The sequence below is a fragment of the Colossoma macropomum genome, unplaced genomic scaffold, assembly GCF_904425465.1.
Source record: "Colossoma macropomum unplaced genomic scaffold, Colossoma_macropomum, whole genome shotgun sequence".
Taxonomy (NCBI): Eukaryota; Metazoa; Chordata; class Actinopteri; order Characiformes; family Serrasalmidae; genus Colossoma; species Colossoma macropomum.
Window position 1 is genome coordinate 35,658,137 of NW_023494793.1, and position 12,771 is coordinate 35,670,907.

Here is a 12,771-nt window from a genome sequence, read left to right on the forward strand (position 1 = left end):
TTGTAAAATTGTGTACCTAGAGCTCTAGGTGGAGGGGGCCTTTAAAAACTTTGCTTTGGTGTACAGTTTTACGTGCAGTATACAGTTCATTAGGGAGTACAGTAAGTATACACTGAAAAAATGATGCATTGAATTTACTTGAGTGAAATGTGTACATCATTTCCACAGGCATAAAATACATCAGCATGGGTTTACTTATCTTTGGCAATATTTGTGTTAAGGTAACATATAAATTGTGGAAATTATGTACATATTTGAATCAAATAATTCAATGCATCACTTTTAGTGCAGCTCTTTTTACTTTATTTTGAGCATTTTGAAGAGATGGGAAAGGAGGCCCACAGAGACCCAGACATTTTCTCTATAAACCTGTTCACTCCATGTAGAAAAGAAAAAAACTGTATTTTTTAAATTCTTTGATTCTGGCAGGAGTATGTCAAAATTTCAACTTAGCATCTCAAAAGATTTACTTATTTTCTGAAAATGTTGACTTAGTATCTCATAACAATGGCTTAGTATGTCAAAATAATGACAAAAAGTATTTAATTATTACAAAATGTATTTACAAATAAGTTACAAGTTATTACTAAAAGGTAAGTAATTATTTTAGCATAAGTCATTATTTTGAAACGTCAAAACTTTGAGAAAATAAGTCATAATTTTCAGATACTAAATCAGATTTTCAAGAAATTAAGTTGTTAATTGGCATAGCAAGTCATAATTTTGAGATACTAAGTAAATACTTTTTCTCCTCTACCTGTGGGAATGGGCCTCCTCATCAATCCAACATACTTAAGGCGGAGAAATGACAGCATGTGCTTGATGGGTTACTCAAACTCTTAGATTCCAACATTCGCTGCTGAGTGATAAAATGCTCATCTGTAATGATGCTGATGGAGAGCTTTCTCAGGCACCGCCTGGTTGGTTTATAACAAAGGCAGGCAGCGTTTAACAGGCCATACTGTACATTGCCGCTATGTTAATTTAACCTACATGTAAAGGTCGTGTGTTCAGAGGAAATGTTAAAAGATTCATCAGGTTCGGTTTTAATTTATGAACGCAGTAAAAGAGACTAGCAACATTCAAACATTCAGTTCAAGGTCCAGTCCTTCTGTATCTCCTTGTATACAGCAGTTAATGTAAATGTGTACTTCCAAATATACTTTCTAAGAATATTTCAGATGGACATGTCTGAATAGGACTTTTGTGCATGTATGGACAACTGCACTTAATGTCACATGTTTAAATCTGTAAAACATACAAGATCTCCTTCATAGGTCACCGGCATTTACATGTGGAATCCGAATAAGGTTCACATATGTCAGGCAAATGTCTGAGACCATTAAGTCATGTTTTGTTTTGATGACTGGGTATCAACAGGGACAGATTCCAAAATGCCTAGAGATAAAGCATAGTGCCAAGCAGACTCCTGCAGCTAAATCACACAAGGCGGGAGTCTGTTTTTTGCTGTATGCTCATTAAAGCCTTATCAGAACTCCCATTTTCTGACAACTGCCTCGTGTGAGGCAGACAGAAGGGCTATTTTAATACTAAAACATGGCTATTACTGATGCCATCTCCAAAAAACTCAGTTAACAAGTGCAAAGAGACCAGAGCTCCTGCCCTGGCAGAGCTGAAACATCTGAAATCTCCTGTTTGGTCATATTTGGACTGTTCAGGTCTCTTAAAATAACACTAACCAACACAAAAAGTAACTGACTGGATAGAAACTGTCTATTTTCAACTGGGCGTTGCACGAAACATACCCTATTTCGACAAACAAACGTGTTTGAAAGAAGCTTTTGCTCCTGATAAACAGCCAAAATTAAGCTAATGTACAGTGGAGGGTGAAAGCAGGGAGCATAAATCCCCGCAGGGCTCCAAAAACCTGAGGTTGAACCACAACTCGAGTCGTCCACTCCGCTGAGCTAGTTCTCGCTTTCGTCTCTAGAGAAAACCCGCGTTATTTCTTCCCCCACCCGTATTCCTGACGAAAACCCGCCTCCTGAGATAGGACTGGCTAACAGAATCCTGCTTCTTGCGTTAGGATTGGCTACTTTTCTATTCCATGAGCTGTGATTGGCTAGAATTTCTCTTTCAACATTTAACCAATCCAAACCTTGGTGGCGGAATGCTACCAGCCAATCAGTGCGTTGGTCGCGAGACGCGCCTAGCCAATCGTTACGCAGTCGACCGAGGCTTTGCCTGAATACGGGTGGGCAAAAAATAACGGTTTCTCACACTGGGCAACGTCTCCAGCAAGAAGCGAGAGGCGGGTTTGTGTGTGTGTTGTCAGCGGCGCGAGAGCTTTCAGCGGCGGTAACCAAGGCTATATTAACGGTCACTAAATACGTTAACGGTCGTTAGGGATAAGGCAACAGCAACGACCGTGTAAAACTATTATTTTTAAATCTTTTCAAAGCTACAAACTACATTTTTCTCCCAGAGTGGACCGAGGAACTTTTGTATTTTGCCTGAGGAGTCCCTGTCAGTGTCACTCGAGCGCCGTTTAGCACATGATCCGCAAAGTGTCACACCTTCGTCTCTCCGGCGTGTGAGAGGGACTCGGGGGGAGCTTCTCCCGTTCACCAGATTTAAGAAACTACGTTTCGGACGTTTTTTTCTTCTTCTTGGTTTGTCGGGGAAGAAGTCCCCTAAGTACGTATGCAAAATGAACGTAGTGGTGCTAGAGCTCCAGTCGCGTCCTCAGTAGCTCCAGCTGTAGCTCCCCGTCTGTGGGAAAATAGTGTGGTAGTAGTTTCCAGCTCCTGTAGAAAAACTGTCTCTTTTTTTGTGTTAATGGAGAAATTAAAGAAAGACTGATCCCCCCCTCTCTTCTCCCCCACCCATGACGCAAACTCTCGGATTTTAAGGATTCCAGAGAATGGTAAATGATCGATGGAAAATCATGAACAGTGTTTCAGAGCTCGAAGATGGACAGCAGCACAAATCGCAGGTAGGCAACAAGAAATGAGGCAAAATTTGAACACGAGTTAACGCTAATGGTGCTCACTGTGCACGTCCAGTCCAGGCGAGGATAATGAGTTAGTATTAAATTCCCTGTGTCAGATAATTACGCCCAATATGATGTTATTAGTTCAGAGTTATTCTGAAACACGCCCACCCTTTGGCGAGGTTAATGACTAAGCATAGTTACCTCAATGATGGTAAAGTGTGACTTGTTTTCTAAACCTAACATGACAGATGCTCATCAGTTGTGCTTGTGCTTTGGGTTTAGATGTAATAAAAACAAACTGTTCATTTGACATGCCTGTTTACACAGCTGTGTGTGAAATGCAATAAATCTAGATCTATGGCAGCATCTAATCACCAGCCACAGAAAGAGGAGATGCTGTCAGCTCGCACTTGGGAATGAGCTGCATTTGTGTCATTTACAACAACAGTGGACCGTGGAAAGTTGGTTGCTAGCTAATGGTTTTATAATAGCCTGATAATGCCCTTTGATTAATGGTAGCCATTTGATAATGTCCTTTCTTCCATAAAGCTCATTTCTGTGATGGCCATGATGATGCCCTTTGCCTTATAAGCCCTGATAATACAAAAGGACCCTTAGATTATCAGGGCGATCACTGTCCCCAACTTTAGCCAACATATGGATCTGTTTTCCAGCCTTTCATCATTATTAGTCACTGTCAAGTAGGTCTGGGCAATATGATGGTATTTCACTGTTTTTGTGATAAAGTATGTCACAGTATATCATGGATAGTTAAAGAACACTGACCACTTATAGTCCACTTTAATTGGATATAGTGCAGTGTAGTATGTGACACTTTTAATAAAAGTAATATTACTCATAATTTTGATAGCATTACTGGTGCATTGTGTTGGTTACAACTTATCAGACCCCAGAAAATCTTAATATAGTTGGCTGTGTCTTCAAGTATCATGATATTTTGAGACATATCACCCGCCCGTACTATCAAGGTGAAAAAACTGATAACAGCTATAAAGGCGATACATTTTGTTGTCATAGGTAAGGGATACTATGCTCCCTGCCCACTGCCCACCAGAGAATACACTTGTTTCTGTTATGTGCCGCACACTTATGCACAGAGGAAGACATGAGGGATTATGCTGATCTCAATGTGTCTGATAATTTCACTCCTGAGCGGTGGAACTTCTTGCTGCTGTTTCCTGCATAGGGGGCAATACAGAAAAAAAAATCAAATCTGTGCACAGTCACTATGCTGGTCAGCTCAGCCGAAGGGGCATAATAGCTCTGTCTGCTTTTGCAGCAGTGCTTGTTTTCCTCCCGATGGCGTTCTAGTTAAAATCATTATGGTCTGGCTGTTGTCTACTTTTTCACAGCCACTGTAATCTGGCGTGAGGATTTAGAGGGATATACATACCTCTGGAGCTGGGGATCGGATAAAGGCTATAACATCTGTTCATTAGTACCACAAGCCTTATGCGATTTCTCTTTGCACTCATCTTATTTAGTCTGGCAGCACCGTGTGACTATGAATCCTTACAGTAAGATGTCATTTTTTAACAATCTTTCTACGCTGGGTGTCACGTCTGCATTGTGGCTCACTCCTTTGTTTTGTGTGTCAACGCATTTTTTAATTGCTGCCATTTATTCACCTGCCTCGCCTCTCCCAAGCGTTTTTTGTCACGTGGCACTCGGAGCTGCTCATTCTCGCCAGCTCAACCCACATCCTGCTCCTGTTGTACACAGCATAAGTTATTTCAGGGGTTGCTAATTAATCAGCGTGAATTCATCTGCCACTCTGGCTGCCTGGTGTTTATTAATAAAATATTCTCCCACAGGAGAGAAAGCGGCCCTCGTGGGGCGCATAAAACTCACCTGCCTGAGCGGAGTAGAACAGAGTGCTCAACGTTTGATGGACGCGTTTTGTAATCCCTTCTGTTGCTCTTAGTGCCATGATTTTCCAGTTGAGTGTGATGGGACGAAGCAGCTGGCTGCTGCCCAGTTAGTAGTGTACCTGTAAAAACCGGGTAAAAATAGGGCTTGGTGGGGTCCGGAGGGACGCAGGCTGGCAGGCAGCTACAGGAAGCGTTTTACCTGCTAAGGCCTCTTCTCAGCGGTGTGCAGCAGAGTTATAGTGTAAGCACAAAGCATCTGTGTTTCACACCCTGAGAGATCCATGCCTAAAACACTGTGTCATATTGGTGGCATTGTGCAAGCAATTTGTGTAACAAATGGTAATGAAGGCAAAGGAACAGTGAGGAATTCTTTGCACTAGGACTCATTGCCAGGGCAGTGGACCCCCAAGTAGTATTACTAAAGCTTACCAAATGGCAGAAAGCTAAGCTACAGCCATGTCTGTCATCCAGAAATTAGACCTGCATTATTAGTTTGATTCACATGCAAGTAAGCTTCCCATTAAGCACATATTAAAAAAAGATAATTGGTTTATTTTTCTGTTTTCCAACTGGAGGCATGTCGCTTGGAAAATCCTGCCGTTTGTGGTTTCTCAAAAGCAGGGAGATGCATTTGCCATAGTGCGAAAGACATGAGCTGTGGCAATTATAACTTCCAGACAGCTTTAAAAGGAGGAAACACTCCTGTTCCTGGATGATAGCAGCCTCAGAGTGCTAAAGAGGATTTTATCATTTCATTTCTTTTCTAAAATGGGCCTTTTTTACTTAAAGTGTGGCTGTTATTAGCATTTAGAGATTGAACTGCTGGTTTTGGATAGTTCTCAAGGCTGAACAGCTTTTTGCCCTGATGAAGTGGGTCTTTGAGTCCGTGGAAGAAATTCTGTCCTTGAGCTCAGTACATGTTTGAAGACATTTGAGATGTTGTAGACCACCACTGTCTTTTTTTCTGTCCATCAAAGCTCTCTCCCCCGCTGACACAGCCTTTTGAGGTCAACTTAATCTTGAGATTGGCAAACAAAAGGTGTTGACCAAGTGCATTTTTTTTTGTTTGTCTGACACAATAGACCCAGAAACAGTTTTATAACGTGCACTTCAAACATTTGCGTCCAAATTTGTTTCTAAGGAATGTTTGTCCAGCATGCCAATGCCAATTACAGACTTTATACCACGCAAACCCCCACTGTGCAGTAATGGCAATCTTGACTGCATGGCTGAACATCATGCAGAATGCGTGCTAATTCCAAGCGTTATGAAAAGTGCTACAGTGGAAGAGATGCTTCCTAACCACTATATAAGCCACTATATGAGAGCAGCTTTACTGAGGTTATTATCACATATTGAAATGGTTGAAATGGTCTTTGCATGCAGGTCCACTAATGGCATGGCTTGACACTAATGGCAATGGTATGAATGGCCTGTGACAAATTCCTCACCCAGCTATTTGCTGTTATTTATTTGTCGCAAGCTGAGAAATGTACTCGTGCTAAAAGCCTCAGTTCTTGTATTCTTGGAAGTGGCATCTTTGGTGCTTTTAATAACACCTAAGCTAAAAGAAGATGCTGTCTTATACTCGTTTCATACAATAGCGTTTTGCTGACGTGGTGACAAATCTAAGGGCTATTATGCACCACACTCAGCAGGATGTGCAGTGACAGGTTGTTTAAATCTGTAATTCAGATAAATACATCAGTGACAGAATGACTGAGGTTTGCAAATTAAATCAACACATATCTACCGACGTATTTCTCACCTCAGCTCCTGTCAGTGCCTGCAGCATTCTCTGGATGCTTCCTTCTTTGGCTAAGAGTGATGCCTCTCAGCCCACGAAAACATCTCCCTGATTTCAGAGCCTCACCTCAGCCCAGGCCAAGGCCTATATGTATAATTAAATCTTCTGGCCTTGGTTTCAGCACATTGATTGTGGACGGGTGTGAAATCTAACCGAGTCTCCTGCTGATGGATGTCTTTTGCTCCTCTGTGGCTGTCTGTGTTGAATATCCATCATAGCGTTGCGAGGGAGTAAGAGGAGATACAAAATCTGATGCATGTGCTCCCCCAACAGAGCAGATCAAAGGAGTATGATTGCAGGACATCAACAGCTCTCTCACATGCTGGTTATTTATCAAAATGCCATCAGTCTCTCTCTCTCTCTCCCTGTATTTGTCTCTCCAGTAATGTTTGTGAGTGGCACGCTGTTTCTTGGAGTGAGTGTGTTTTAGTTCATTAACCTCTGACACAAGTTTCAATGTGTCTCTCTTGCTGTGTTTCTGTCATGTTCCCTTTTCATAACCAGGGTTAGTGATAAATAAGTTTTAATTACACTTCACTGTCTCCTTCAAGAGAGTGTCACTAAAAAAGAAAACAAGCTAATTTGCTGGAGGTTGGCTTCTTGACATTTGTGAAAGATACTCCTCTAATTGCCCTCAGTATACTGCCTTGCTTTCACTTATTTCCTTTGGCAGTACTTCTTCCACACGTTTTTCACGAAATGAAGCATGTTCTTATTCCCATTCAACCTGAAAGGGTCCGTATGCCAAAAAAAGTGATAATGAAACACTTGGATGTGACCATGAGCTCTGTTTTTAAGAGTAAAAAGGGTTAGAGCTGGAGCCAAATCTATTCAGTTCGGTCTGGAGTCAGCTGCACCAGTGATCTCAACTTCAGCTTGTCATAGACATTTCCTGATATTTATTAAGAAGAGTTTTCAGGCAATTAGTTTACTTTGTAAACTAAATTTAAGATCTGAATTAATGGAATTAACCTCAGCGCTGGTACTAGTGCTGTTTCCGAATCAGTTTCTCTTACTAACAAAGAACCAGAAGCCAGAAACCTGATCCCGAAACAGCGCTCCTATTTTAAGCGTCTTTTATGAATCCCGACACAGAACTTTTCTGGAAGAACACTCTGTGACAGTAGACATCTTTTAGGATCAATCAATGCGAGCAGAAGCATGTGATGGTGTCGGATTTGATTCTGTCTCAAAGCACCACTTAATTCTCAAGCACTGATGAAGAACTCAGCATGACTCCTTATAACGAAAAGCTGTAGTGCTATCAAGGCATGAGGAGCAGGTTGGTTTGACCAGACATGCCCAAAACAGCATCTTCATTAGAGAGTGCCATGCATGTGTGCGTGCAGTATTTCACAGAGGAGCAGAGCACTGGAACCCTGCTGGAAGCTGTTTCACTTGAAGTCATAAAGAGCAGATATTAATGGATAGCTTGCCCTCTGTAATGTCGCTCAGCCTGTTAGCTCTGAAGGATTGCTCATTAAGGCATCTCTTCTGCTGCTTACGTACACGCTCGTTTCCTTACAAACTGCCAGCATAGATTTCCTACAGAGTCGTTAAGATGCTCCAGAACTCGTGCCCGAACAGAGGAGTCAATCTTAAGTAAACTAGCCATGAACCAATTTCCCCTCGATTTACAGGAAGTATATACCCGAGCTTCACCGAGACTGCAGAGAAATGTGCCGAAGGGCACGTGCCGGTTGTGCTCACGCCCCTGTGGAGCAAGAGCAACGAGTTTTGAAAAATGTAAAATACAGGAAAATAAAGCAGCATGACTGGAATGGTGTGTTTTTCACAATGGGGGGTTTTTTAGGTTGAAAAGATCAACTGAATTGAAAGCTCAATTGATCCAAAATAATTCTGGTGTATTGCCAAAGGGACTGGATGGTTGTTTTTTCCCCCTGTCAGTTAAGTGTCATCAGTTTTGTGTGATGCAGTGCATGGACACATTTTCAATGGAATTTTTGATCAGACCTTTTTTTGTTGTTTTTCTGCTTCAAACAGTCCCATCTGCTATTGTTGAGAGTGCTGAGAGCGTGTTTTGCAAGTCAGAAAATTGTTATTGCAGATTTTTAGATGTTATGCTTACCTAGTCATATGTTTTATGGTATTAATTTCTTTCTAGAGAATAATTAGAGTAATAAATATGAAAAATAAGATTTTTAGAAACACCTATTTGCAACCCTTTGCAATGATGTTCCATGCCTATAAAGTGTAATTCCAATAAATACAAAAGTTCGTATTTGTGACCATATTGGCCAGGTACTTACTGTGCTGTCTGATGAGGCATGACTTTTACAACGACTGGCCCATTTGCGCAATTACAATTTGATACCACTGTCAGGCTCAGGAGACGAAAAGCAGTGAAAGGTAAAGGGTAATAATATCCTGAGCATTGTTCCTATAGTCATTAAACCAGGACCAGTGGCTTAATGGAATCTATTATTAAACTCATCCATATAAGACTCCAAGGCACAATTGTAAACAAGTGTGGGAGAAAATAACAGCACTTAAAAGGCACATCAGACGTGCAGTCCAAGCTGACGCGGAAGAAAGGTAACTGTTCCTCTCAGCACTTCGTCCTTCTTTCTCACTAAACTCTACATATTCACTGCTTTCTCCACTTCTGACTTGCAGTTTTCTCTCTGTTTATGTTCCATTCAATGTGACCCCTTTATTCCCCGTTTGTGTTTCCATAATAAGCCCAACGTCTTGCATGTCGCAAGGGATTCCCTGGCAGCTTTTAAAGGCCTGTTAGCTTAGCCACTGCAACACTGGGGGTCGTCTCCCTGGTGACGTTACCCGGAGGAGGTGCAAATGGCTGTGACCTCTGAAGGCAGCTGGTCACTGACTTCCAAGAATTTAAAGTAAAAACACGCAGAAGATGAAAGTGGAGCTCAAGTTGAAATGCTAAAAGGGGAGGGCAATTACAGTGCTCAGACACAAAGACACAAAGTCTGTTTTATACTTCAGAGCAGCTTTGGCAGCTGTCATCTGGGACAGTGGACACAGAAATAGAATTTATTGTGGACAAACTAATTAGTCTCTGCATCATAAGACCATAACAAGCTCTGTCGTTTAATCAGCTCGGCGCCTCCTAGTGTGAAAAACGCAGAATTCACATCTGCTGATGGCAAATTACTGGGTAATCCACAATGATCCTTGTCTTAAAGTTAAGTTAGTGGTATTGGTAAGCACTAAGCTACTGGTTTCAACATCTTGAGTGCAGAAAACATATTAAATTTAATGATAAATATTTTTTAATTTTGTGTTTTTAATATATTGATTCTACTCACCATGACCGGACTGTTATTCTGCATAAAGGCATATAATGTATTTTAATGTATTTTGATTTTTGTCATATGCTTATAAATATCTATTTTTGTAATGCCAAATCTACAGTATCATTGATATAAGTTGTGGGATGCAGGCTGAAAATGTCGATGATGATTTTATCATTTATTGTAATCAATATGATTCATATATATCAAACAAAACGAAAAACAATGCAACCAAACTGATTCAGTTTGATTCACAACTCTGTAGCGCTGACCAGATCAACATTTTACAGGCTGTCAGTGTCTCTGAACAAGTACTCAAAGACTCGTTCTCAATACTACTCTTAGAAACACCAATATTTACATAATCCATTATTTTAAGGATGTTCATTCAGTTTTTAAATTCAGAATATTCCAGTTTTCTATTTGTAATAATCAGCATTATACATTTATACATCCTTTTTACGATTGACATCCCAAAGATACCTTGAGACAGAAGTGCTGCAGTGTTATATGAGAAGAGGAGACGGAGGAGTCTGACTGGGATTTTGCTTATCTAGATAGCAGCAATGACACAGAAGTAAGTTCAAGATGTAAATCTCTTAAAATCTTTGTTTCTCAGCTCCATGGTGGATAAATTACTCAGGATGTGCTGAGCTAATACGCCTTAATGTCTTTAAAATTGTAGCCAACAGTCAAAATTATAGCCAAACAAATTTCTCTTTGTTCAAAGTTGTTTGCCATTAAAATGTATTTCACAGACTTACCTTGCTTCAGTTTTTCAAAAGTGAAGGGGTGATGTGTGAAATCATAGAGGGGATGTTTGCCTATGTTCAGCCTTTGGCTAACATTACCTGGGTATGACTTGATTTTTTGTAGCCTAATATCACATTTATTGTAAACTAATTGCCTTTTTTCCTTTTTTATGATGAAATGTTTTGTTTAAAACTGTGAAATATAAGCCTCTGTCTCTAATCATTGTCAGGAATCCACAAGAGCGTTTCAGAACCCTGGTGAGGTCTAAAGCGTTAACAAAAGACGAAGCTTCCGAATACTAAATAAGGAAACTAATTCCAACGTAATGGACAAATTATTCGGGCCAGCCCTACGACACTGGGTTCCTGATTCGGTGTTCTCATATTTTGAACAGAATTTAAATGCAGAAAAATCTTGATTACAATCATGTTGTTTCACAGTTTATTATGGACGTTAGTGTTGGGAAGCAGGAGGATTGCTGGAGTGAGTTGATTGGTGCTGATCATTTGCAAACTTTGGTGTTCAAAATATGCAGTTATATTAGATGGCGTAGTAAATGAAATGTCAGTTCTCTATAACACAATGTCGCACCTCCACAGCTTTGAACTGAGATTCAACAATGTCACAATGCTTTGTTACAGCCCTAGCATTAAAGCAAATAGAATAAATGATGTAGAAGTGGATTATTTTCTCCTGAGTGGTTTAGGGGTAAATGTTAAACACTGCAAACACAGGAATACGTCCGTTAGGTGCAGATCCTTGACAAAGCCTATTAAGTGAAGTAACTACTCTCCATTACCTTCAGTGGACTACTTAAATATTTGTTCATAAGGATTATTGCAGTGATGTATGGAGCAGTGGATTAATTCCATAGCAAATTATGTTATTACTTCCATAAGTAGAGCATTTTCTCTCAGTTTATGTGTGTGCGGTTGTATATGTGTGTATGTATGTGCTGCTGCAAAGCCCCTAAATGTGGCTCTGGAGAAGAGCAACGAGAAGGTAACTGAAATGAATGACCCTGATAACCCAACACAGGCTATGACTTTCCAGGTGATAAAATGCTTCCATTTGCTTTTCCTTTAAAGTGCTACCTCGCTGAGCATTTATCTTCTCAGGCACTGAGTTTAAACAATTTACTGTGACACCTTTGTATTGTTGTGCTGGGAAATTTGGCAACGGTGTGCATGTGAGTGCTGCCGTGCAGCGCAATGTCCTCCGGGACTTCTAAACTAGTGAACCAGCTCCTTATCAAGGGCATGGCAAGAGCTGCCTCTGTATCACTTGCTCCATTTTGCCTCTGTCAAATATTGGAAGCACATCACAATTTCCTTTGTAAAATTAGGTATAGCTCCTGCGGCGTTCTCCTCATTTGAGAGTCACAAACGAAAATGTCACAAATGGATTTCCCCTGGTTGTTTTTTCCTCCTTTGAACTGGGGTAAGAAGGCAGTCAAAGACAGCTTGCATTCTCCTCATGTACAAAGATACACAGTGTTCCTCTCACTGTGCACAAACACACGCATAGACATAGTTACACACACACACACTCAAGATAATGTTTGTTTTGGGATCAATTCACAGTGGAGCCAGTGCAGTTATCAATGACTGGTATGGCCCTCTCTTGACATGTTGATGTGTGTGTGTGTTAGGGATGCACTGATACCAACCTTTTCCCTTCTGATACTGATACCAGGGACATTGCAAAAGAGGTGACAGTTCACAAGTTAAAAAAATAATGGGAAAGCTCGTAACGTTCAACACTGTGGCTTTTTACGGGGAATGTTCCACCCTACTTCCCTAAAAAGATACAGTCAGTTTGCAGGTAAAGCCACAAGGGGGAAAACCCTTTGTGGAGATATGTGCAGTAGCAAGAACAAGGTGAAAAAGCATGTTTTTATGCTTTATTTTAGAAACGTTAATGTGACTTTGCGTTTCGCATTTATATGTCTCTCCCTGTTCCCAGAAATAGGTGCCTGGTCTTGTATGATTGACTTTCCTATAGAGACTGTGCCAATACTGATACTAACTCTGTCTAGCCTAGATAGACTAAACAAGATAAGTGTCTGAAAGTCCTGATATT

The 12,771-nt window shown here is 40.7% G+C and overlaps 1 protein-coding gene across 1 annotated transcript in view; it reads left to right on the forward strand.

Moving 5' to 3' along the window:
- Positions 1-2,278: 2,278 nt before the first annotated feature.
- The window catches only part of LOC118813827 (fibrinogen C domain containing 1), a 93,216-nt gene continuing 82,723 nt past the window's right edge, over positions 2,279-12,771 (forward strand). The window contains exons 1-2 of the mRNA XM_036579384.1: positions 2,279-2,658; positions 2,874-2,956. Of these exons, the coding sequence (XP_036435277.1) occupies positions 2,885-2,956 (72 nt within the window). The 5' untranslated portion in view covers positions 2,279-2,658; positions 2,874-2,884. The remainder of the gene's footprint in view (positions 2,659-2,873; positions 2,957-12,771) is intronic.